A 27188-nucleotide genomic window follows, 5' to 3' on the forward strand; every position below is an offset into this window, starting at 1 on the left:
TTAAAGACATTTGATACAAGTTACGGGCTCCGGAGCCAACATGCAAGAGGAGGAGCCAATTAGCGAATCCTACCTTGAATCTATGATGGTTACTAATTACGTAACCGGGTCAAAAATAAGGGTTAAAAAATCGTATGCAAACACATGTATTGATTGACTGATCTCTATTGTTACATGTATATAGTGGTTTAAGCAAACCCTTAATTAATGGCACATAGCAGATCATATCTAATAGGGTTCTAAAGCATATGTGATCACAAAAAGACGGATAGTTCATGGTCTGTGTTTAGACCAAAATCCGCAGTACAGTATTGGCATATTAAGCGCGCTTCTAATTGCCGGAGTTTTAATACCAGGTTGCCTCCACGTTGCGGGAGTGAAACCTTCATGATCCCAGCAAATTGCATCATTGATTTGTTGTCCATTTGATGGACACGTTGCCAGTGCATGGCTAAGGGGTATTTGGAGTCAGATTGGGCAATAGAATAGAGATGTTCCCTAATGCGGGTTTTCAATGGACGAATTGTACTGCCAATGTAATAAAGACCACAAACACATTTGATACAATAAATGCAAAATTTAGAGTTGCAATTAATAAAAGAATTGATCTTGTGTGTACTTATACGTCCAAATTCAATGGCCGTGGTCTCAAGTGCATGTGGGCACACAGAACAGCCCCCACATTTGTAGAAACCTGGGCGTGAGAGTTGGTGAAACCACGTTTTTTGTTGTTGGTGTTGTGATGATGTTGGCATGAATGAGGGGGAGAGAATGTTCTTAAGATTGCTTGCCTTGGTATAAATAAAGCTTGGTGTGCTCTCAACCCAAGTAGTAATGTCCCGGTCGAGTTGTAAAATGTGCCAGTGTCTTTTGATTATATTGTAGAGTACTGAACTATCCGAATTGAATCTGGTGATAAATTAGAGTTTCTGGGAGCGAATGGGCTCATTCCGTACTTTCATTGTGAGTAGATCGTGCCTCTTCATGACTCGTACTTCTTGCTCAGCTTTAGCTACTGATCGAGAGTCATAACCTCTAGTAAGAAACCTCTGACGTATTATTGAGCATTCCTCATTGAAATCTGTGTTCAACAGACCGTTACGTCTAGCCCTGATAAATTCCCCTTTCGGAATATTGGATATCAGTTTTCCTGTGACAGCTACTGGCATGTAGAACTGCGTTAACAGATGTAGATTTTCTGTATGTTTTGGTCACAAACTGATTGTCTGAAATGCTGATTGTAAGATCCAAAAAATTGATACTCGTAAAGCTGTATGTATATGTAAACTGAATGCCCCAATTGTTTGGGTTAAGGTAAGTGACAAATTCATTTAAGCATTCAATAGAACCCTGCCACACCAAGAACGCACCATCAATATATATCCCTTCCACATATGAATATGTGGTTTGAAAGATTGGTTGGAAAAGACAATTTGTTGTTCGTAGTTATGCATAAAAATATTTGCAAGGGCAGGAGCATAGCTTGCCCCCATCGCAATTCCAATACGTTGTCTATAGTAGGTGTTGTTAAACAGAAACACATTATTGGAAAGAGCAACTGTTAGTAAGCGTCTTTAATCATTTCTGTGTTCAAAGAACGAAGCTGAGTGTGCGCTAAAGATAAAGTCAATACTGCTGATTGCTCGTTGGTGGTTGATAGAGGTGTAAAGGGCTTTAACATCAAGTGTAACCAAGACCAAATTGGGTAGCATAGGTAGCTGATCAAGCATCTGAAGAATATGCATAGTATCACGGATGAAAGTTGGTATAGTGTTCACCAGTGATGAAATACTCATTGATCTAGAGGGAGGTGGGCTCCAGGATGCCACCACCGCCACTTAGGATTGGTCTCCCTTCTGGTATTTTGGTAAATGTTTTATGGATTTTAGGAAGAAAATACACCGTTGGCATAGTCGGCCCTTCTACAATTAAAAATTGTTTTTCCACATCAGTTAGTAGTCCTGCTGTGTACCATTTGTCCACTACTGATTTAATGGTTGATCGAAGAGTGGCCGTGGGGTTACCAGGTAGGGTTTCATAGCAACCTGGGGAGTTTAAATGAGTGAGACCCATTGTAATATAATCAGCTTTGTCCATAATAACAACGTTGCCTCCCTTGTCTGCCTCCTTTTTAATAATAGTGTCAATGGTGACCAAATTGTGTAAAGCTTATTGTTCTTTACATGAGAGGTTAAATTTGTTGTCTTTTTCGTTTGACCGAATCTTGGAGTTTATGAATGCCATTGATTACCGCTTGATGAAATGTATCGATTAAGTTATCCTTAGGAAATACAGGAGTAAATTTGGATTTGCTTGACAGTTCTTTCATTTTTAAACTCTGTTGTTGGATATTCAAGTCATGCAATAAATCCATGACATTTTTATTGCAATCAAATTCACAATCATCAATAGACATCAGTACATGAGTGCTCAACATAGTTTGTAATGTAATGTTGGATGGTAGGGTTTCTTGGGACTTACTTTTGTAGTACTTAACTTGTGTCGCAAAGAATTTTTTAAATTTTAATTTGCAAATAAATTTGAAAAGGTCTATCTGGATATGGACATATTCATTAAATCCCGTTGGTGCAAAGGAAAGTCCGCGATTGAGGACTGCACGTTCATCAGAGGAGAGCGAATAGCTACTCAAATTATGAATTAAATATATCTGGTTTGGTTCTTGAGAGTCTGTTGGTACGATGCCTGTGTGACTCTGCGTTGGGCAAGTGGGGCGTTTACGCCTGGTTGGTTGGTCACCCCTTGTGCCCCGAGGCTTGGGTCTGAGGTTGTAGTATTGGCGGGTGGAGGTAGTTGGAACCAAACCTTTTTGGCTGCAGCTATTGCGGCTTGACGATTGCCTTTCTTGTATCTGCGAATTTGTTCTAAAAAAGGCGTGGGCTGAATAATTGGCGTTTGTTCGCCTTCTGTTGACTCCAAATCATCAGAGGGATTAGTCTCAAAGGTAGCTGAGGCTGCATCAAGATCTGTTACAGAATTGCGTTTGTCGCCATCACTCTCGGCATCAGAGCTCGCAGGGGATGATGCTAAGCTACTTGAGCGGGAGCGAGAGACTTAGTCATATTTGGGTTGATAGGTGTATACCCTATTATCACGATAATCTCTGTCATCACGTGAGAACTTACATGATTTTCGTAATTTCACTTCATCTTGGTGTTTACGTAGGCGAGCGTACAGGGTTTTATAATTCTTGTCTACAGTGGCACTTCGTGCATCAAGAAGGGCAATTTCTTCTTTCAAGGAGTCAATTTGAACAACAATTCTACCGTGTTCTCTCTTAGCGTGTTCTATAAGTAACTTTAACATGTTATTTGAACTGGTTGTTAGATTGTTTTCCCAATCTGTTGCTAAGTCGTTATCTAGGGGGTCTTCAAAGTCCGGTAGGATCAGCATACGAAGACCCCTGGGTATTTTGTTTTATTGTAGATAATGAGTGAGAGTGGTCTTTTCCCAAAATGTATTGATCTCTCTGATGCTGAGTCTTTCCAATTTGATAAATCTGGATCGAAGATCCTCTGATTCAGGTGTCATCCTCTTGAAAGGGTTCAAGGTTGAGCCCCTAGGGGCAAATAAAGCTTTGATATCATCATCTCTAGTCAGAATATATTCTGCAGTTGCGGCCATATTGGCTATAAAGAAGGTAGATTATATATAAAGCTGCCAAATTTGCTGCTGTACCACTATGGTCTAGACTGTGAAACAAGAAAATTGGCAGAGAAAGGACCCTAAAGGGTGCAGCGCATGGATGGCAAGTTTGGGTGCTTGCTGATGGGCTGTGTCTGAGAGCGGTAGTGGGAACCTGCGAAATTACCCACAGAGTAAATGATGAGGGAAGACTGGGTTTGCTCTCACACTGCGCACACAATATCAAATAGAAAACACAATTTGATGATTGTATTGAGTGATTTTAATCAACAACGTTGCAGCCTGACGTGTTTCGAGCTTCATGCTCTTCTACTGAGGCTGTTTAGACATAATTTTGATGAAAATAATTATTACATAATTCCAAAATCAATAGTAAAAATAGAACAAAAACACCCAGACCCAAAACACATGGAGCAGGTAGGGTGTACCAACCAAATTAAAATCAAAACAACCACAATGCCATAGCAATTGAATAGAAAGTTAACAAAAAATACATTTGGATTAAACATAAGGTAAAGAGCATATTACCAATGGAGTGCGGCATTGTTTGTCATAGGATATCAGGTTAATAAAGAGAAATAAAAAAATAAATAAAGAACATTAGTTGAGGAAAAAGGGTTGCAATGGTGATCAGCCAAAAAGTACATGGGTAAATCCCAAATTGTATAGGGTTACCTTAATCTTGGTCAATCTGCAAATCTCGTGCTAATGGAAATAATTGTGCAATGAATTGAAATGAAAATAAGTCAAGGGTAACAAAAACTTTGCCAAGCGTAAAAGGCTTACCAGGTATTGAACCTTAAATAGAAACGAAAAGTATGTGGGCTCCCTATAAAACAAGAAAAATGTAAGAAAAAATTTTGTAAAAAATTTTGAGCGCCTATTAGCAGACATAACGAGCAAAAATAGCACATAATTGAAATTGAAAAATAAAGGCAACATACCAATAACTTGCAGTTGCATGGAGAACGTATTTAGTTAGAAAAATGCTGAAATGTGGCCGAAATCCAAGTGGTAAACATCCCATAAAGAGAAAGAAGAGCAAAAGAGAGACATCAATTAACAAATTGGATGTTGCCTCCGGCGGTCGTCTACACTAACAGGGAATTGATTTAGGTCCCCGTATAGGCTAGGGTTTATCTGCAAACTAACTGAGCAATTACTTACCAGCGCATCCGCTGCTAAATGAAATGAATGGAGCCGCTCGGGTGAGGTTCTGTGTCCATAATTGAATGGAACAGAAAGGGGCGGCAACAGCGAAGAAGGCCGAATGCCGACAAATTAAGAGTATGGCAAGGGGGCCGCCATGTTAAACTGGTGTTGTGCTCTGCAATTGTGCAAAAGAGAAGCAATGGAAAGGATGGTATGTAAGAAAGTGGCAGTGCTCTTAATTATTCATCCATTCAAATGGTTTCCTCCATTGGCTGGTCGATTATACTTCTAATAATTACTAGTGGCTATTGCCACTTTCTTACATACCATCCTTTCCATTGCTTCTCTTTTGCACAATTGCAGAGCACAACACCAGTTTAACATGGCGGCCCCTTGCCATACTCTTAATTTGTCGGCATTCGGCCTTCTTCGCTGTTGCCGCCCCTTTCTGTTCCATTCAATTATGGACACAGAACCTCACCCGAGCGGCTCCATTCATTTCATTTAGCAGCGGATGCGCTGGTAAGTCATTGCTCAGTTAGTTTGCAGATAAACCCTAGCCTATACGGGGACCTAAATCAATTCCGTGTTAGTCTAGACGACCGCCGGAGGCAACATCCAATTTGCTAATTGATGTCTCTCTTTTGCTCTTCTTTCTCTTTACGGGATGTTTACCACTTGGATTTCGACCACATTTCAGCATTGTTCTAATTGACTAAATATGTTCTCCGTGCAACTGCAAGTCATTGGTATGTTGCCTTTATTTTTCAATTTCAATTATGTGCTATTTTTGCTCGTTATGTCTGCTAATAGGCGCTCAAATAAAAAAAAAAAAATGTTCTTAAATTATTCTTGTTTTATAGGGAGCCCACGTACTTTTCATTTCTATTTAAGGATCAATACCTAGTAAGCTTTTTACGCTTGGCAAAGTTTTTGTTATCCCTTGACTTATTTTCATTTCAATTAATTGTGCAATTATTTCCATTAGCACGAGATTTGCAGATTGACCAAGATTAAGGTACCCTTATGGCTTTACCCATGTACTTTTTGGCTGATCACCATTGCAACCCTTTTTCCTCAACTAATGTTGTTTATTTATTTTTTATTTCTCTTTATTAACCTGATATCCTTTGACAAACAATGCAGCACTCCATTGGTAATATGCTCTTTACCTTATGTTTAATCCAAATGTATTTTTTGTTAACTTTCTATTCAATTGCTATGGCATTGTGGTTGTTTTGATTTTAATTTGGTTGGTACACCCTATCTGTTCCATGTGTTTTGGGTCTGGGTGTTTTTGTTCTATTTTTACTATTGATTTTGGAATTGTGTAATAATTATGTCTAAGCAGCCTCAGTAGAAGAGCATGAAGCTCGAAACACGTGTCACGCTGCAACGTTGTTGATTAAAATCACTCAATACAATCAGCAAATTGTGCTTTCTATTTGATAGTGTGCGCAGTGTGAGAGCAAACCCAGTCTTCCCTCATCATTTACTCTGTGAGTAATTTGGCAGGTTCCCACTACCGCTCTCAGCCGCAGCCCATCAGTAAGCACCCAAACTTGCCATCCATGCGCTGCACACTTTAGGGTCCTTTCCCTGCTAATTTTGTTGGGATTGACCATCAATCAAACTTGTAAAATACAAATTGACATGCAGGAGGGCTGAACATGTGTTTTTTTTTTTTCCTATCTTTGGCTTAAACTCTGGGGGAAGGGTCATCACCTGCTGGTATTTGTGCATGCTATTTTGACCACAGCTATTTCCTAGCTTGAGACCCGTGCCTGCAACTTAAAACGCACACAGATAGGTCGTTTGAGTTGCTGTGTGTGAACCACGTCAACACTGTTGTGACATTATGACAGAGGAAAAGACAGAGAACTGGTGTTCATTAAATGTATATTTCCACAACACCACATAACGTCTACCAACTAAGTACAAACCAGCACACAGTGGCTGTTTTTTCCTAAATGAAGCTACCAACAGCACATCAAAGCACTCTTGCTCTTTCCCTCTCAATCCCAATAACTAAGCCCTCCCAGGCCTCCTTCCTTTTCAGAGCAACGTGGGCACTTGGAGACCATGAAAATGGCAGAGGTGCACATTATAAACCGCCATCGTAACCCTCTTGGGGTGTATTTGTACCTTCAGCCCAGCATGGGCTGCGTTGCAGCCTCACTGCTCTTCAACTGCTCCTCTGGTGCTGTTGCATACCTGTGCTACAGCTGCACTACTCTGCAGTAGAGGTGGACTATCCTCCCACATAGAAAGCAACGAAAAAGAAGACTGATGGGAAAATTGGACCTAACACTATTCATGATGAAACTCAAGTGTACGACGAGTGATCAATATCTGTCTCTATTGGGGTTCGACACAAGCCTAAAAATGAAGCTAAAAGAAATTAGGAAAAAACGGGTATACTGGTCTGATTCTCATTTTAAGTTGTGGATTTTCATGCAAGCGATGGTACTGTTTTGTCTCTTATAGGTAGGTATCTCACAACAGTTGACTTTCACTCAACTTGATTCACTGTAAAAGGGCAATTGCTGATATTTTCTTATACTTTACCACTGTTTTATGACCAGGCTCCATTTCTCAGCTTGGGCTCATTTGCTTGTTGGGGAACTTCTCCTTAGACTCACCGGTTGTCTAGGAAGGGTCATTTCTCATGGACAGGATAGGCAGTTCCAAATCTCTTGCTAGGCTAGTAGGCAAGTTGGAGAATCACTATGGAATCCACGTAAAGTTAATGTTTGGCAACATGGCACACACAATGTATGAAAGTTGGTCTCCTTGTATCCACCCAGTCCAGTGATAGCGGGCATATAAGCTAACGTCTAGTTTGGATATAGATTTAATTTCTTCAGAACATTTCCAAGGGCAATGTATGTTTATCTTTTGAATATACGAGGGAGAAGTATGTTGTTTTTCTTTGAATAAGGGACGGAGACGCAACACAACTGCCATACCTTCCTGTCTGAAAAACGTAAATCTTCAACAAATTGAATCCTGCATCTTTGGTGGCCTTAGAACTACAAAATATTAATTTACAAGAGTGCAGCTAATGAATTGCCAAACGGTTGTGCCTCAAACAAATGAATACAATCAATGCACGCAAGCTGTTCTGAGATTTAAACTCAAACAATTGTTGGGTAGATGTTTGAGAAAGTATGCATACATTTGTATTTGCTTAGTGCAGCATGGACAGTTGTTGATTTTTAGGTTCAACTTTGCCCTAACGTTTTATCCCGAAGAGGTAAAGTTATGCAAGTTTGTCCTCCGTCCAAAGATACTGCAGACATAGAAGCATAAAAATCGAGGACCTTCAATAATACATGCACCCCCATATTCAACACCCTCAAGTAGTAGTAATCACATAGCCTGGGCCTCACTGAGTCCCTCACTTTAGGTCCCACCCAATAAAGAACGTTTTTTGTTATTTTCAATATCCACATAACCAAGATGACCGGGAAACGGCAGTGCCACATATGCTAGCACAAACAGCAACAGATTGATTCATATTCCCACTGGGCTTTTGTTTTACAGGAGGAAATCTTTTACCCTCTCGGAGGCGCATGAGGTCCAGTTATGGTGTGGACAGCTATTCACTTTCCCTCTTCTTTCTCCTGTAGCTCCACTCACAGATCTGAGCGTTAGCTTTCCCTTGTCTTTCTCCTAGAACTCCACTCACTAGGCCAAGTGTTCACTTCCCTCGTCCACAAATTCCCATCAGTGGGCGCAACGGCATCTCTTCCATTTGCCTCTACTCAAGCTAACTTTGTATAGCTGACACTTCAGTGAATAGATTTGCCTCTGGGCAGGTGGAGCAATTTGAAGGAATCCACCACCCACTTTGTCGAGGGGAAGGCTTTTTAATTTTAGTTGAGTTTGTGGTTCTCACTGCACAATTCTTTTCCATTGCTCTGATGCACAGCACAAGATGAGGCATGCTCCTGTCATGGATTTGGGAAGGCAGGACCCTGAAGTTATGATTAAATGCGATGAGAAGTAAGTATATAATCATGAATTCCTGCCCACTGCTCGGTTAGATTTTGCAAGAGCTTATCAGTGTGAGAAAAGGAGGTGCAAGGTTTAGGCAAATGAGGGCATCCCACGGTTTTTAGGATGGGCTAATGTATTCTCTTAGCAAAGGTGCATCTGTTGGGAGGAGACTGATAAATATGGGATGCTGGAGCAGACCAAAATGGGCCCACAGTAGAATTATATTAAAGTGGGTGTGTGTGTGTGCCCATGCCCACACAGGGAATCTTCAGGAGTGGAGAGTAAGTACAGCTCTACTGATTGCCTCCTGTCTGCCTGTCATTGTAACCCACTGTGCTTAGGGTTTAGCTCATGTGCTCAACTAGTTTGGGTGTTTGGTACCTGGCAATGACGGGGGTTCAGTGCAAGGTATGGTGAAATGCCAACATTGTTTTAGCTTGGTTGGTAAGGGCCACTTGTACCTTGCAGCCACTGCAGAGCACTTGTTTGGCAGTTGTATATTGTAAAGATAAGGTTTGATTCTGTCAGTTTGCCATGGTGAATGTCTTTATGGACAGATGGTTATATCCCACTAACCCCAAGAAGTGTCTGGGCCCTTTTACACGTTACTTAAGAAGGAATCTGCTGTATATGGAGTTAATTTTAGAATAATAAATAATGCCATCATGTTTTTTGAGCTGCATGTTACACCATTTGATTATAATATGCAAAACGTATGTAAAAGCAATACCATTCATCCTGACGCATGTCCTAAATGATCATGCAGTGAAAACGTATATTCTTCATCCAATCCAGTTCTTTATACTGTGCATTTATAGAAATAAATTGATCAGCCTAGATTTCTAGGCCTGAAGAAAGACCGAATTAGTTCAGGATTAGGATAATCTGTTTCATGATTGTAATAAACTGCTCGAAAAGTAAGCACTTTTGAGCAGCGAAATTGTCCATAATCTGCATTTGGCATTGCCGTAAAATGTGCTGTTTTTATGTAAAACAAATTGTGCGAGCGTGCACCCTTGAATACTTTACATTTCCTCCATCAATGTGCAAGATCACAAGGGCTTGGACCACTGTGTGGAAATCGTTTGGGGGAATGAAGGGTTTGATTTGCAGAGCGTGTGAGTCTGTAGCCATGCAATTTGTGCCTTTTTGGCTATGTGCTTTTGGAAAGAAAGGCTACTGTCCACAATGAAGCCCATGGATTTTGCTGAATTTGACAGCTGAGGGATGAATCCTTTCAGGCACATGTCATCCAGCCAATGTTGCATGAGTTGTTGTTTTGTGTGGGACGAGGAGGTGCCATGAGGACAAATTCGTTCTTGTTCGATTCAGTTTGAGGTAAGCATTTAACATCCATGTTTGGATAGTAGCCAGGCATTCGCTGAGGTGAGCCATGCCCTGGGAGCCACTGACCTTAAGGCACGGCTGATTGTCATCAGTGTACTGATGGATGGCTATGTTGGGTCATTTAGGCGAGCTCCGAAGGGTTCCATGTATTGAATGGAAATGATTGGGGAGATAATTGAACCTTGGTAGAGCCCACACATGAGTGGAATTCAGTTGAATCTGAATGGGGCCATCTGTACCACCTAGTCTACCAGAAGCAAAAATTTTGGGAGAGTTCCAGAGAAGCCCATCCTGTTGGAGAAGAGGGATAGGAGTATTTAGTGATCATGTGTCTGATGTGAAACTTTGAAATGTTGTGCACTATGTACTAGCTCCTCGTTACCCAGAGTGCACTCCAGTTTATTGGGTGATGCACAATATCCTGGAGCTCCTCTTAGCTCTGGCTCATCAACCGGAGTATCAATTCTGGTATACAGGCCTGTGCCTGAATGGTTTTGAAATACTCTCCTACCGTCTCCCTTGTACTATCTAATTTTTGTAATGCAACAAACTTACATTCTGACACTTCAGCAAAGTCTACCTCTTGCATTTGAATGGCTGATTTGGCATAAAGGGGTAGTCCCGTTGCATGGCTAGGTCAATCTTAATTTAAATTTCTTCATTATATACACAGGTTCAAGATGCACCAAGGAACTAGATCCAATTTGTTAGGTAGGACTCCCAGGTATGCCAGAGAGATGCTGGGGGTCTGCACACTCAGAGGGCCTAACATCCTCCCCAGAATAAACAGAGGACTCAGACGGCAAGTACAAACTGCAGTTTATTTCAAATAAAATCAACAGGGATCAGTACATGGACACAGCTATTGTTCTACTGGCTTTTACATGTCAGGTGGCTGGCCTTTCCCGCCCCCAAGAAACTATCTATTGCATTGTTGCAGAGTAGTGGGCTAACCATTGGTTCTTGCCCCTTGCCATACGCCCCTGGGATTCTACACTGTGATTGGTTAGAGCTGGTGCCCCAAGGCCTGGGACTCGATCGAGTTCTCTGCTCGCTGTGCCCCTCTTCAAGGTGATGCAAACGATTATGTGTCTGTATTGTAACTTGTGTGTGCCACCTTTGCCTATGAGAATTTGCTCCTTAAATTGCAACACTTGTTGCCGTCTGCGTCTGTCTTGCTGTGAACGGCTCCCCTTTCCCACCATGGAAGACTGTCCATTGTCTCATCTGGCTGTGTCACAAGATCACAAAATTGAGCCCTACAGCTCAAAATTGAATATTTATTCTGCCTTTCTGCAGATGGTCCCCTTGTCGTCTGGAGATTGGATGTGTCCTCCTATCTCTGCTGTTTCCTTTGAGCGTGTCTTCGCACGTCTTGTTCTCTGTGCAGCCTGAATCGGCTTCTCATCTCCTGCTCTGTGGCTCGAGGCCTGCTGTAATTTTCATAAAACCTTATAATGCGGTTTCTACATTGTCCATGTCATACTACGTTGCCTATAGAATGGCTGTACGTGGTTGGATCAGGCTCCAAATATACTCCTGTATATCCATGCGAAAATTGGCTCTAAGCATCAGCAAGCTTGCTCTGGATCTCTTGTGCGTTGCGGTTCTGCTTTACTACATTTGGCAAGTGTAAAAACAATATAAGCATTGGCAGTATGTATCTGTCCTCTAGTTCTAGAACTGTGCAAAAATGTTCATGTATATGGGTGTGTTTGTGTAATGCAGTTCAGGACTGCGAGTGTGCTTCATGTCAAACGCTGCTACGTCAAGTTGTCACTAATGACATCGGTACCATGACTTCTCATTGTTTTAGTCGCGGCTGTGGTTTCTTTGTCCATGATCACCGGCTCTTCTCCCACACATGGAAAGATTTGCATTGTAATCGTTCTGTATGGCTGGCTGAGAGGATACTTTTCAGTGTACTTGTCAATCATTGGTGCACTCAGGATCTCTCCAAAATAAGATGGGTGGCTGCAAGCATTTCTGGCCTTTCATCTTGTCATGAAATTCGGAGGGACAAGGGGCGTTCTCGGGACCCCTGGAACTCCCTCTTCAAGATTAAGAAAGTGAGAAGGAATTTAATGCACACTGTCTAAAAGTGTGAGCTGCATGCAAATTTGCCACCACCTACAAGGTAGTCCCTTTATCATAAGGAGTCTCTTTCAAACGTGTAATTTTCCCACACTACCAGAATAGGTGTTGCTTGTGAAAAACCGATCCTGAAGTAGGGAATTCTACAGCATTAAGTTGATGCTTGTAGGGTGTGAGCAACGGTTCTATTAGGCTTCCAAGCTATAGGCTGCTCACAAAAGAGGAATCCAAGACATGGACTGAGAATTCCACTTCTCGGTAGAAAGAGCAGGTTGTAAAATGTTGTAAATGGAAGACTATGTTTATTTTTAAGTAGGCATTAGTGGAAATTTTAATGGTATTTGGTGAAGGAAATAAACTGATAAGCATAAGATAAGGAAGTGAATATTTGGCAAGATGGTGCTGCATGTGTACTTCCACTGAGAAGGCAGTAGTTGCTAGCATTGTACTTGTATCGTTTTTAGGTGATGGACTGCACCGCTGTTGGAATTCTAATAGTATATTTTCTGAGTTTTGGTTTTCTCAAGGTTTTCTGCATTGATCACTCATGTTGGAGTTTACTTTAAACATTTACCAATAGAGAATGTACAGTAAATAGTTAACATTTTAATTACTGCTTTAAAGCACATGCCATGACGGTATTTAAGTCCACTACAGATGAGCATTTTCCTTCCACAAGGAATTGTGCTGAATTTAGTGACTTCCTCAGAGGGTGCCCATTCCATCCAAATTGTTTTGCATAATTTGACAGGTTTTCTTTCCTGTTAGCTTTCCTTCTTTTTCTATTCTTTCTTTTCACCCTTGCCATGTCTCTTTGAGTAAAGTGAGTACGAGGGGTGAAGAAACAAAAATAATGGAACGAAAGGGAAAGAAATGATGTAAGTAAGAGCAAGAGAGAAAGCATGAGATTCAAAGAAAAGGCTAAAGAATGGAGAATTAAAGATGAGAGAAAATGAACAGAAGGTAAAGGTTGGAAAGAAAGTATTAACAGATCAAGACATACAGGCAGGATACAAGGGAAAATAAAGGAACCAATATGTATGTAAAGAAAGAAATGAAGGCAAAGGAGGTTGAAAAGACTGAAAAAGGAGAGAAATATAATCGAAAGAGGCTAGCAAAAGGATAAACCTTGTAAAACCAGTAAAAAACAGATATGGAGAGAGGGAAAGAAAAGCAGACTAGAAAGGCTAGCAGGGCCAAGATAAAGTCTAGAAAACAGATTGGCAGAAAGGCAAAAAGGTTGAAAGAGACATTTATGGAAATAAAGTATAATTTAGTTGCAGACATCTGAAACCATGTGTGCTACAAAGTCACTTAGTTTACCACTGAAACCTTCACATACCAACCTGGAAGTATATTGTAAACAAAGTCAAGCTGTAGTGGGCACCTGCCAGGTGTGTGTGAGGCCCTACGAGTCTACTGTGGAATGTTACTGGTGATTTGTGTGCCTGGGTTCCAGCAGAGTCAGAGAGCTACTCGCTATGGATAGCCTGGGTGGTGGTGCCAGTTTACCATCTTACCAACTGCCTGCACAGAGATGTATTGATGATCAATAAAGAGGACTTATCTGCTGTCTACTGGTGATTCTGTGCCCATCTGTTATCCCGCAACACAAGCCCACTGGACATAATCCTGCCCTGCATGTCTACTTACGCGCCTCTATCTTGTTCATAAAACCTCCTTTTATTCTTTGTAACTAAGTGTATGGTGCTGTTTTCGCATATAACTGAAACATGTTTCTTTTTGTCTGAAGCGTGTCCCAGACAGATTGGATTTTCTTTTGGGAAATCCAAGCTGTGCGCCTTCTCTGGCCTGTACTACTGTGACAGCTGTCATCGGGATGAGGAATCGGTTATTCCTTCGAGGATCATCCACAACTGGGATCTGTCCAAACGCACCGTGAGTAACCCATGCACTTGTTTTCTTTAGGAAAGAGCTTTATAATAAATGCATTATTGTTATGCGTAGTTAGTCTACTCAAAGCATCCAGAAAGGGTGCAAATACTGAAGGAAAAGTTAACCAGTGAAGTTGTTTACCTCAGAATTAGAACTCCCCATTGACGAGTTATAATTTACTCTTGTGGACTAAGCAATTGTGTTCTGTGTGCATCTGGCGAATTAAGGGGTAGGTGACATTTTGACAGGCTAGTGACTTGCACCTTTTTTTAATTACTTTTAATACACATGTCGAACAATAAAACAATATGAACAATTTCATAACATCAGAGCTGAACATTCGGAACACACCATATATACAATATCTAAAAGTCAAATTATGTATTAACAATAGTTGCAATACAGCCGGTTAAGAGCCTTCTAACGCAGGTTCGAATCCCGGCAGGGCCAAACTCAGCCTTTCATCCTTCCGAGCTCGATAAATGAGCACCACACACCTGGGTAATAATAAGCAGCGCTCAGGTTCGTAGCGCTATATAAATGCCAAATTATTATTATATTAACCTACTATACAAGTCATCTATCCTACTGTAACTATCAAACACGTGACAAAACCAGAGAAGACATCACGGACAAACGGAAACAACAAATAACAGAATTTCCTAATAAACCTTTCTCCTATCATGTCACATCCATCTATTCACTTGACAATACCTACACTAACCATACAGCTCATTAAATGACTTGCACCTTTTTAAATCGGCAGAACTAGTTTTTCAGATACATTATTTGAAATATCATTACTAGTGAACTGTAAACGATTGTCACCAGAGGATCACTTTGTTGCCCCTTCATCCTGCAAGTGATACAGAGTACCTTTTCTTCCACATAAGTGTGCTTGCTTATGTACTTTTCCTCTTGTCCCACCCTTCTTCCACTCCGAGAAAATGCAGTCATTGTTCCGTAGTTTTTGTGGGCCAGGTTAAATCTCAAAGGACGGGGCACCCAGGAAACTGGAGGGGTGCCAAGGAGGTGGCAATTAGAGAGGAATGGTAGGATTAGAAACCAGATGAAGGCAGTCATTTTGGGGAAGATCTTACTTGGCGTTCTAGTCCCACTGGAGAAGCAGTCACCAGGCAGAGATTGTTTTGGCAGATCTTTGGCAGTGCCCCCATGCTGAGATATGTAGAGGTTACAGATACAATGGGGGGTCGCCTTGGGTTATCAATGTTTGGGCTTCCCAGAGAGCTAGGCCATCTACTTTGCCACTGCGAGGCGTCAGAACATACACTTGGGAGTAAGCCTGGAAAAAGGTCCTATCCACAAGTCTGAGAATGCATTCAATTTAATGGAGTACTGCTAATCCTGTTGAATGGTGACAGGAATGGATAGAACGTAGCTGACCGTCCACGATATATTGTATGGAATGCAGTTTGAGAAATCTGTGGTCCTGTTGTACAGATCGGTCACTGACTGAAGCACAGGGACATGAACTGAATTCTTTCCTCTGTAAGAGTGCTTCTGAACATCTGCAGATTGTTCAAGTAGCCATTTTGCAGGCCATGCACATAGTTAGTACAATATATGATAAAAGGGGACTCCTTGGCATGCGCGCAGAACAACAAAGTGTGGGAAGATGCTGGCTATGGCTCTAGTGGTAAGGCATCTTTTTCCACGTTGGTCTTTTGAAGGACTAGTGATTCTTTATATTGTATGAGGATTCTTTTGAGTTCTCCAAGGGAGCTAGTCGTTAAAGAATAACATTTGCAGACCACCCTACCTGAAATCTCATATTTGCAAGGGTTTGTCTTCAACATGTTCCCATATACCGATTCCTGTACTGTGTTCCTACTTGCTGTGGGGCACCCAGATGAGGAAGTCATTGGTGGTTTCTTTGTAGTGAAGTAGATTGTTCGCCATTTTAACAGAATTGAAAAAGGTGTGTTTCTGTACTCCTAGTTGTTGATTTGTAGACGATCTCAGAAATGTTGAAATGGGCATCGGAATGTTGATAAAAAGATTCAATTGAATAGTATTGCTAATGTTCGGTTAAGAGAATATAATTTAAGAGTAGTGTGACCGGGAATGTCATTACGTTGGACCTTCAGCATACGTTGGGAGCAGCTGCCTAGTCTTTTGTTCTGGAGTGCATTAGTGTGGGCATCGAGTGGCACACTTCTCAATAAAAGTATTGGAAATTCACATTGTGCAAGTATTTCATCCAAGACTGTTCATGTAAAATGGCCTATGACATGTGTTGCCCTGCAATGGCAGCAGAATAATTCTAGGCCTCCTCACACATCGAAATGGAGATTTCAAAAGTATAATGAGTAATTGTTTAGTTTGAAGTTGGGTAGGGGCTAGAAACTGTTTCCTTCCCCGTGAAAACTCTTCATCCTATATACCATTTAAATGCATCCTCCAGTCAGCGCACCAAGTGTTAAAGTACGCCAATGGTGAACTATAAAAATGTTTTGTTGTTTAGTGTAATATGGTCTTAGTTGGGGCCGAAAGCGAGGAATATGAATTATAGATATCCCTTTTGCACAAAGCTTCTTCAGAAGGGCTTTGATAATTACTTCTTGGTCATCCAAGTTACCTACTCCAATAGAGCACTAGACTATCATCTCCAGGGGACCTGCGATGGGAAACTGCCTAAACGGATGCAGTGCAAGCAGGCAGGGCACAGTCTCGATTGGAGGATACACATATTAATCTAACATATGTTTTGTAATGATGGCTTTCATGGTGGCATTTGTCCCTCTTTACGACAGCTCCACTGTGCTTGACAAAGACTTCATTTTAAGTCCCTGCCCTCCCCTTCTTTTTTAATTTGGCCTATCTAGTTCAAAACCAGTGTACCTCTTAAGAATGAGAAATCCATTCTAAATGACTAGGTACAAACCAAACTGCCTTTTTATCTGAGCAACTATATCCAGAATCGAGCCACATGCAGAGATGTGGGTGTTCACATTTTCGCTGTATGTCTTTGCAAAGAAATTTGCCTGAGCCCTGGATCCAGAGCAGTCATAACTTTTTAAATTGAGGGACAAGTCGCAAAAGAGAAAATTATTCCAAAAAGCCCATAACACCACTTTCAATGTTTATTATACTCTCTGCCAAAACTCCACCCGTCGCAGGAGGACATATGATACACATCTAAAGTAAATGTCTGCTTTGGGAGCACCTTCATTTGAGAATCGAAAATTGGTGGCAGTAAAGTATGGCCGGGTGTCATTTACTAGAAAAGACTATAAATTGTTTTTCCAAGAATTCAGTTGCCAATCCCGGCCAAAGGTCAAGTTGGAAATAGAAATATGTGCTTCAGAAGAACTCTGTACTTTGGAGCAGGCTGAAAGCCTATATCTTTCTCAGTTATCTGTGCACTTGTGGTGTATGAACAGACCAGCTGCAAAGTGTGCTGATATTGTGGCACAGTTGAAAACTGAGCCTCTTCTATTTTTGAATGCATCAAATGATGTTAAATTAGGCATTGGTTTATTGCCACACTTCCCTGAAGCAGTGTGGCAATACTACTGTGTACTTGTACAGGCTGCGTCAGAAACAAAATGTGTACGTTGCAGCGCAATGTGGTCTTGCTTTTTCTTTTCCCCTCCAGCCTCGTTGCACAATATTGAAATAGACATGTAAGCTATCCATTAGGAGTTTAATGCTAATGACCAATGTAAGTGTGTACATTGGTTTAGTGCTTATAAAGGCAAAAGGCTGCTTCATCACTCGGGATGGAACAAAAAGAAATCGGTAGAGCGGTAGTGTGGCGGGGGAGGGAGGGGAGTAGGAGAACACAAAGGAGTTAGCAGGAGAAGCAAGTGACCATATAGGCTAATTCACGAGAGAACAGTGAAATGGAACAGGCCCAACCACTCATGGAGGACAGTGACGCAAGTCCCGGGATAAGGTTAACAGCAAGCCGTGGCGTCTTTCAGGCTCTTGTACAAAGACCTGACTTAAGTCACTAAACCAGTGAGGCTCTGTAATCTTGGCTCAGACAAGGGTCCATGTTTGAGACTTGGGTTGCATGAAGGAGATGGGATGCAGAACCCTGCCCACTAAAGCTCAGAGTTTTCAGGTGGGAAACAAGTGATCGCAGCAGAGGGCTGCCGGGTGCATGGGGCCAGAGTTGAGATATACCCCCTGTTTTGGTGGAGGGCCCCACATGGTAAGTTATTTAACCTTGCACTTGTAACTGCAAATCAGGTAGTTTAACTAGTATCGTTGTGGTATCTGGTGTGACCAGACATATACCACATGTGCCATTTCCCATGCAGTAGGCTTGGGATGTGAACTGGAATAGCCCTGGGGCGATAGAGCGCTACCAGCCCCATGATGGCAGTATCTAGGAGATTGCTCAGACCTGTGTCTTCTCTCCAGCCTGTTTTGTCAATTATCTCTCCCTGCCCCATTGCTGCCCAAAACGTATGATATAGTTGGTGATGGAAAGTAGAAACTTGGGATACCAAGTCAGCCGCCAAGGTGCTGTTAATGTGGAGCTCAGCCGAACAATGGCTTATTAATGGAGAATGTCATCTGCGAGAGAGAAACCAAGGTACGAGTGTAGTCAATCTTTAGCGCTCACCAGCACCCAGAAACTATTTCATAGAAGAAATGGGACCAAAGCGGACTCCGGCAAGACCGTCTTGGTGTCCGGCAGCTGAAAAAAGTGTGCCATCTAATGCCAAGATGACATTGGGAGTTTACAGAAGCTCAGTGCATGAGGCCACGAGGCAGTCTGCTGCACCATTACTCATATGGTGAAATGTAGTTAACGCGGCATCAGACCATGTCTGAATCTTACAAACAGCTGCAGCACAACCTGCAATCAAAGAGACATTTACTCGACTGCTGCAGTGTAAAAAGATCCGGATCCAGAACCTGCGAAGGTGTGCAAGTTACTCATTGTGCTGATAGGGAGGTTGTGGGGGTCTGGGGGTTGACCAGCAGAGTGGGATGAGCAAAAAGGGAGAGATTGTGTCAGAGGAAGGGAACAACAGAACAGAGGAGGAGAAAGAGCCAATGGAGGGTATGGTGGAAGAGAAAATTAAGAGTTGTAAGAAGAACATCTGAAAAGATAGGACCTGAATGAGAATGAATAACTAAAAGTTAAGAATGGGGACACAGATGGAGAAAGCAGTGGATAAAGGTGAGCAGCTCTGGAAAGACCATGAAGGCACAGCAGCCAAGGAGCATGAGGGGGAAGAGAGATCACTTGGCCAAAAGAGAACAAAAGCTTAAACTAGCAACTGGAAATAGTAGGAGAGGAGGTTGTATAAATCTGAAATGGGCAAACCCCAGCGAAGATAGGGGCAGGAACGAGTGGTGAGGAGGAAACGGTGCGCTGAAGAAACACCACTATTGGGAAGAAGAGAGGGGGCCTTTAAGAGACCTTTAAGAGAAGATTAAGGGAACAAGTCTTGAAGGGGAGGCCAAGGCAGCCGTAGCTTGAGAAATCCTGTATTAATCTACGTCCAACTGTTTTGCATAGTCTTGACTCTTTACCCCCTTGCGAACAAACATAAGGGAGCCAGGTGGTGGTGGTGCCTGGTAGCTGTATCCTGGACGACTTGACCTGAAGCCAAAAAACGCACAAACTAGTGTTCAGGTCCCTATAAATTCCCAGAGATTGTAAATGACTAAACCACTTCAGAGAGGAAATGAGGGAGGTCGAGAGAGAGGAAGACGGGGGGGGGGGGAGGGGGGGGGCTGGCGGGGGGTAGATCACTGTACTAAAATGTTGAGCCAGAGGAATTTGCCAACCTGTCTATCTTACCATTTCCATTCCAGCCACGTCGGCATCAGTCAACCCTGACCCCTTTTTGTTGAAAGAATAATACAATTGTGCAACTTTCTTTTGTGGATTCCCTCAGAGCCTTTAAATCCCTTCATTGTCCTAGACCCTCACTAACCTACAGCAAATGTGCTTCATTGCAACTCCAGTGTGTCCGAGCTCATCCAGCATCTGGACTGATGGGAACAGACCCACTTCGGGCGCACCACTTCACCTCTCTCATCTCTTTACGCAGGCTCAGCAAGTCAAACACTGCAGCAGGTGAACAGCAAATTACTCCAATCCCTGGAGTTGTAAAGTCTGATTTCTTTATAACCCTGGAGAGATGCGTTTGTGTGCGTCATATCTCCCAGCTGTGCAGGAAACATGGTTTCACATGGCTAAACTGGTGATGAATGAATATTACACACAACTCTTCCTGTGTATGTGGGAAAAACTCATAGGATGCCACCGAGATCTGTCGTCTTTTTTAAGGACATTTCACTTTATTCGGCCATAAGGCCATTAAAGTACAACCTCACAAATATAACAATACAACAAATATATCAGATATAGTGCCCATCCACATTAATATTGAAACAACCACTAATACTCCTTGGAGCACATATTAGACAGTGGGATTTCTACCCAGTTAAAGTCATTGGCGGTGCAAATGAGTTAACTCTTCAATAGCTACATCAACATAAATGGTTCACTTATTAGCTATTATCTGAGGCTATTTGGTGTATTGCACAAACTTTTCTATGGACCATCATCTGGTGAAGCAGCCTTTATAGTCTTAAACTAGGGTCCTTCCAAAAGAACGATTACATACAAGACCCCAACCCTCATGCACAGGTGTTCTTCATGGCATTGTGGACCAAATGCACTTAGCCGCTGTCCTTTGTTTTCAAAGGGGAGTGTATTTGGGCCATAGAATACAAGGCTGGGTTGGTTAATTTTCAGGGTGCTTTCACTATGATTTGACAAGTGCGCTTTAATTTCTATCGTGGAGTTTTGTGGGTGCTTAAATCTCATGCCAAGCCGCATGATTCTGTTGTCCACTCACGACTCCCTAAATTCAAATAATATTGTGTGTATTGGTGACTCCCCATTATGGGTCCTAGTACAGCCTACAATATCATCCCGGGCTACAAAAATGCAAATTCCCATTGTGCAGAGCCAGTGGATGCATTTATTAATTTGGGTACATTATCCTAAAAAGTCCCACTTTCAGCTCTTACTTCTCAAAGGAATTCTACCTTTTGTCACCTTCCCACGGAAGCTCATTGTTACCCGAGCCCCGGTTCTCTATAGGCTTGACTATATCAATAGCCTCCTCCTGAATCTGCCTTCTTCCACTCTTGCGACCCCTGCAGTTAATCGAGAATAGGGCAGCGAGACTGGTCCTTGGCTTCAAGCCCAGGGACTGCATCTCTCCTGCCCTAAAGTCTTCAGACTCCGTTTGCTTCACAGGTTAAATTCAAATCCCTCTATCATCCACAAGCCTGTCTGTGCCCGAGGACCACACTATCTGCAACTCTCTTACTAAATATTCCCCCTCTAGACTTCTGCGCTCTTCTGGCACCAACTCCTTTTGCTAAACGGAGCGCAGGAAGTCTATCGCTTTCTAGCTGGCTCCCTTCTTTGGAACAGCCTCTCCCTCCCTCTCCGTCTTGAGCACGACTTTGTTGATTCCGTAAGATCCTCAAGACCTTGCTCTTAACCTCCTCCTTCTCTCCCTGTCTACTCTGCTAATCTCACAGTTGCTTGTTTGGTGTTCAGGGCCCTTATGCATCCTCTGGGCCCTGTCCTTGTCACACCTAATCGCCCCAGCTTCTGTCTATCCTTGGCACTTTCATTGGCTCACCCTCCGGCCTTGGAGGCTCGCTCTTACCTTGCATTGCACTTCACCTGTTGCTCACCCATGAGCACCCCAGCACTTATCCCATTCCCTCTCCCTTCACTTGCATGCTCTGAACACTCACAAGGCATAGTAGGTTCGCCCCCACCCCTTCCCCCACTGTATTTAATATTTATGATATATTTTAATTATCTCATCCCTTGTCCCCTCCTTGTTGCCCTGTGGGCTCTTTGAAGCAGTATTTACTTCCTGCATAAGCGCCTAACAAGCGAACAATACAGGAATAAAATTAGCTTTCCTCCCATGCAGCCCCCTTACTAAGTTTCGTATCCTTTCCTGGATACAGGCTTGTTTGGACAGGTCCGACAGGACCATGATTACACCGATTAGGTTTGGCACAGCCATCCCCAATAGCTAATTTACCAGCCCCACAGACGGCGCTTGCCTCAGCTTCTGGCCGCCAAATAGACTTCTGCGAGGGAGAGGGTAATGGGGGTGTCTCTATGCTTGTACTTTGTGTAGGGTGTGCAGGGGTACCTTCAGTGGTTGGGGCGAAGTGTCCATTTTCCGGGAAGTGACCCTTTAACCCAATACTCACTCTATTTTCCCTGTTGGGCCCTGGTAGGACATGTTGATGTGGGCTAGCTTAATTTCAACACCAGGACTCGAGCTGACATCCAGTATTTTTGGGCCCTTCATAGCTCTCTCCCTGTTGATGGTTCCCCCCGTACCTTGAAGTTCTATAGAGGAAACTAGTAGTTTTACATCCGCCAGTTCTGCCAAGATACTGGCAAACCAAGGACTTTTTAATTTCAATATGTTCAAAAAATCAAGCTTCTGTTTTAAAACAAAATGGTCAAGGTCACAGTCCTCAAGTAAGTACAATCTATAGCCTCAGCACTTTCAGGTTCAGAATCGGGGCATTTCCCCCTGGGACTACTTGGTGGTTCAGGTGCTGCTGTCCTCTCCTCAGTCCCGCCCCTGGGCTGCTGGTGGTAGGGTGTGTGCAGTGCCACCCGCAGACACCTGCTAGGGTATGGTTAAGATTCCCGAAGTTTAAAAGCTGGTGCACACCTACATGTCCGTGCACAATTGTGCTGGAAAACTGGGAAGAGAAAGGTCTCGGGCCCTTCATACGACCAATGGCTTCACCCCCCAAACTTTACCACGTGTCGCCTGTCACACCCACACAGAGTGCCCACATCTTGAACTGAAGGTGGCACGCGGACTTGACCCAGGGTACTGTGTGCCCAGAGACCGTACTGTTGGCACACACCTAGCACTGCCCACCCGATGCTGGTTGTGTTAAAGTAGCAGCTATACCACAGGTCCATCAGTGATGCAGTACACAGGTGTGACAAGTACGAATCCCATAATTTCCAATTGATTCATGAAAACTGATGTGCCCGGGTAATTCCAATCCTGCTGAGGTGCCAGATTGCTCATCAGTTTCATGGGTTGAATAGCAGTGGACAGGGGATTTGGTTCTAGTCCGCGTTCAGCCAGTGAGCTTTAGGATCCACCGCAGCAATTGCATGCAACGGAGCCTTGTTGACTGTGACAATAAAAAGAATTAAACAAATTAAGTAAAGTTGGCAAGAAAATGCATGCTCTTCATGCCATGAGATGAGTGGTGGTGCTGGGGGAAACTACGGGGTTCAGGCCATTTGCACAAATTAAGCACTGAACGCATGCATTCACCCATCTTTCAATTAGCACGTCTCGCATCATCTAATGGAACGATGTACATTTGTATTAGTAACACATTTGTTGGCGCCTCTCAGTCAGCGTGGCTGTGAGTGGTGCATGCATGCGAGCAGGGGGCGGCCGCTGTCCGAGGCAATCTCTACTTTCACTTCTGGTTCTCAGATGTACGCCCTCCCAATAAGCAGGACACTAGTGGAGCGCTCCCTCTTAAACACAATTGTTTTTTCTATTGTATACAGATTTACACTCCCAGCAGGAGTTCACCAAAACCAAACATGTTATAATGGTAATAAAACTGTTAACTGTGCCGCACAACCTACCTCAAGGGCCGTACAGGTCCTGCCAAACCAGGTTTTGTCGCATAAGTCTCTCATTTAAAAAAAACCTTCTCCTGACATTGCCTGTCAGGGCTCTCCCCTGCTGTGAAACTCTTCCACCGGCTTCTCGGGCCTCAAATGGCCATTCTTCATGATTGCCTTGGCTTCCTCTCCTACTGCCACTTTATTTTGGTGTTCATTCCTCTGTGATGCGCTAGACTTTCCTCTGCGAGTGTGCCACCATCCGCAAGGACCCCCCCTTCTCTTAGAGCTGAGGTGTAGCAGCTGAATTATCCACTGTGAATCCCAATCCATGCTTCTGCACTTGACCTCACTTTGCGATCGTAGGACGGCAAGTTCAGCTCCATGTGCCCCGGTTGTCTTATTGGGAGCACGTTGCTGCAGCGTGTTTTTAACTCCCCTCATCCTGGTATTAGCCTGCTTCCACAATATGCAAACCTGATCTCTGCAGTTTTGTAAATTGTACATTATCTTCATGGGTGTGGCCATTACATAGAATTTCCTGTGGATATTTGCTCCTTGGATATTGGGTATGGCAACAGCTCTCATCATGTATTCTGGTTTTGTCGTGCATATAGGGAAATAGTTTCTTAATATGGCACCTTTTGTTTAAAGAACAGAGTACATTATCCAAAATAGGCAACAGTGTGCTGCTTTGATTAATTTCCCTTTCCTTGTTGCATGTGGGTAGCATAACACAATGGCGAGAGTTGTCGGTGTTTAGGGGATGGTGGGGGTTGCAAGGAGTGGGGGACGGCCAGTAAGACGGTATCCCTACATATTATACCATCAAAAATATTGTTGTACATATGGTCGTTTGTCTCGCCATAGGCGATAATTTTGGGGGGGATAATTTGTGGGAGCGGGGGTGTCCCCCGCACATTTAAAAATAATGCGAGGGTTGCAGGGGTGTCCCCCGCAGTGTCCATGGCTCAATATCACTGCAAAAATATGCCCATCTTTTTGTATCGCGATATTTTTGCGGGGATATTAACACATGGAACCAGTAACACTTAGCTATTGAAACACACAAGCGGTGTGCAGGGTGTGCCTCTCTACCCACCTCATGACAACACCCAGCAAGGGCTTAGTAGAAGGAAAACCGAATCCAGCAGCCTATGAAGCGTGGAGGCCGGGGCTGGAGGGGGCTGGAGGGGGCCGGGGTGGGGGGTGTCTGGGAATAAAGGAAGGGCAGTTTAGAGAGTTGCATGGGACTTCAGATCCTGCTATGCTATTTACTTGCTGCTTATGCCACTGGTAACAAGTGGGACCAGATTCAAAGGAAGTAGGGAAGGTGGTGTAAGTTGCTTATTAAACATACATTACTGAATGAACCATCTGTAGGGTCTAAGGGTGTAAAGGGAATATGTGGAGCTGTTCTTACTGGTGGCGTAAAAGCCTTGCAAATACCCACAATAAATACAGTTCCAGAAGTGACAGAGTGGAGAGTCAGAAAGAAGAGATACTGACTTGTTTTTCCTTATTTTTGTTTTTCAGAACAGAAATGTACTTAATGCTAAATGACAGTAAAACTGCGTTCTGCTCTCTGCTGCTGCACATTTCATGACAACCCCTTTACAAGCATAGAGAGGAGACCAACAGTTTCAGTTATTGGTCCTCTGCTCCGGAGCAGTGCATGGCACAGGGTTCGAAATTTAGGGGAGCTGTTTAGCTCCTGGTGTTGCCCTAGAAGAGCCTGGTTGGCTTGACACCAACAGCTACCAGGAGCTACTCTGGTCTTCCCAGGCCAACTGATGTCGGGCAAACACACCTATGTGAATTTAATTCTGTGCATTTAGATACACATTTATACATTAAAAGCATACAGGGTCATTAATAATGGGCGAAATTATGTTTGCAATTTATGTGGAACTTGTATTTGCTGAACACTATGTGCCAGCTCCTTGTTCCCCAGCGGTAGCTTCTGATCACTGGCTAATGCTGGACACTTAGGAGCTACCTTTTAACTCCTGCTAATCAAAATTATAATTTCGGTCTCTGACATCAGAAACCAATCCCTCTTACAGTTCTGCAGCGTCTCAACACCTCAAGTTTCCACTGGGTGCCCTCAAAATACTGCCTACCACAAACCGTGTATTGCAGCGCCACAAAATACACTGCTGCATCTGCAGTGTTGCTGGGTGAGCACTTCTCTCTGTGGGCAGATCTGCCACTGTTAGCTAGCAACAAGAGGCAATTGTTTCTGAATGTCACTCTAAACAAATGAAACCCAAACAAACATTTGAAAATTGGGGAAAATTCGTAAAACGCCTTTATCGCAAATTAGATGAATCCACTTGCTCAGTAGGAATATAGTCCCAAAATGAATCCTTCTGGCCATACCCAAATCGTTTGGAACAAGAAATGTGTGTGTTATAGAGTAGAGTGAGTGTACTGTACTGCGCGTACTTAACACGGCAAAGAATAGCACAGATCTACGAGCAGCCCCAACACAACTGCCCTTGGTACAACAGAGACAAAGCTGATATCATACACATGTTCTGGGAGTGCACTAAGGCCCGACAACTGTGGGCCGCGGTCGAGCAGACCTGCAGGAGGGCTGGCATGACCAGATATGACTGGACTCCTGGAGAGTGCCTTTTGGGAACCTATCCCAGACTGGCTAAACTAAAGCTCACTGTTAAACTTATGGATTTGGCCTGCATCCTCACCAAAAGAACTATTGCCATGGCTTGGAAGCGACCTGATGGACCAAGTTTCCTCGTATGGCGTAACGAGCTGGAACGCTGGGTGCGGGCAGAGACTTTGGCCTGGGAAGAAGGCATTGCCAATTTCCCTGAGGATGCGAGCTTGGCTCTTGAAGCTTGGAAGGCACTCACGTGGGAACTACTCCACCCTTCCAACGATGACAAACCTCCTTGAACAAATCCCCCCTCGGGTTCGCCAACCTATTCATTGCTGAACTTGTATATATACTATCGCTTTGGGGCGCTTGGATCCCTCCCTCTTCTTCCTCATGGCCACCCACCTTTCTCTCCCATCTACCTCCTTACCTCCCCGTCTTTACCCTCTCAGAGTAGTGCACTGCAAAACAATTGGAGACATTTGTTTTTGTTGAAGCTTTATGTTATAATGTGTGTTTTTTTTTTGTTCCTTTGTTTATTGCGACGACAGCATATTTAGTCAATATAGTTTGTGATGCAGTGGGTGCCTGTTTGCTGCACTGATGTTGTATTTATCATAAATGCCAATAAAGAAATTTAAAAATAAATAGACTAGACTAAGTGAGGTGGTGAAAGGGGGAGGGGTGGAGAACTAGAGTCGCTGCTGCCTTGCCTCCATCTTGCTCCTGAAACTGTCAGTAGAAAGTATTGCTTCG

At 43.2% G+C, this 27188-nt stretch overlaps 1 protein-coding gene across 1 annotated transcript in view; it reads left to right on the top strand.

Moving 5' to 3' along the window:
• Positions 1 to 27188, top strand: part of PLEKHM1 (pleckstrin homology and RUN domain containing M1) — a 351512-nt gene that overhangs the window by 229650 nt on the left and 94674 nt on the right. Inside the window, exon 9 of the mRNA XM_069634062.1 lies at positions 14012 to 14157. Within this exon, the coding sequence (XP_069490163.1) occupies positions 14012 to 14157 (146 nt within the window). The remainder of the gene's footprint in view (positions 1 to 14011; positions 14158 to 27188) is intronic.

The sequence above is a fragment of the Ambystoma mexicanum genome, chromosome 13, assembly GCF_040938575.1.
Source record: "Ambystoma mexicanum isolate Mex_15411 chromosome 13, UKY_AmexF1_1, whole genome shotgun sequence".
NCBI lineage: Eukaryota > Metazoa > Chordata > Amphibia > Caudata > Ambystomatidae > Ambystoma > Ambystoma mexicanum.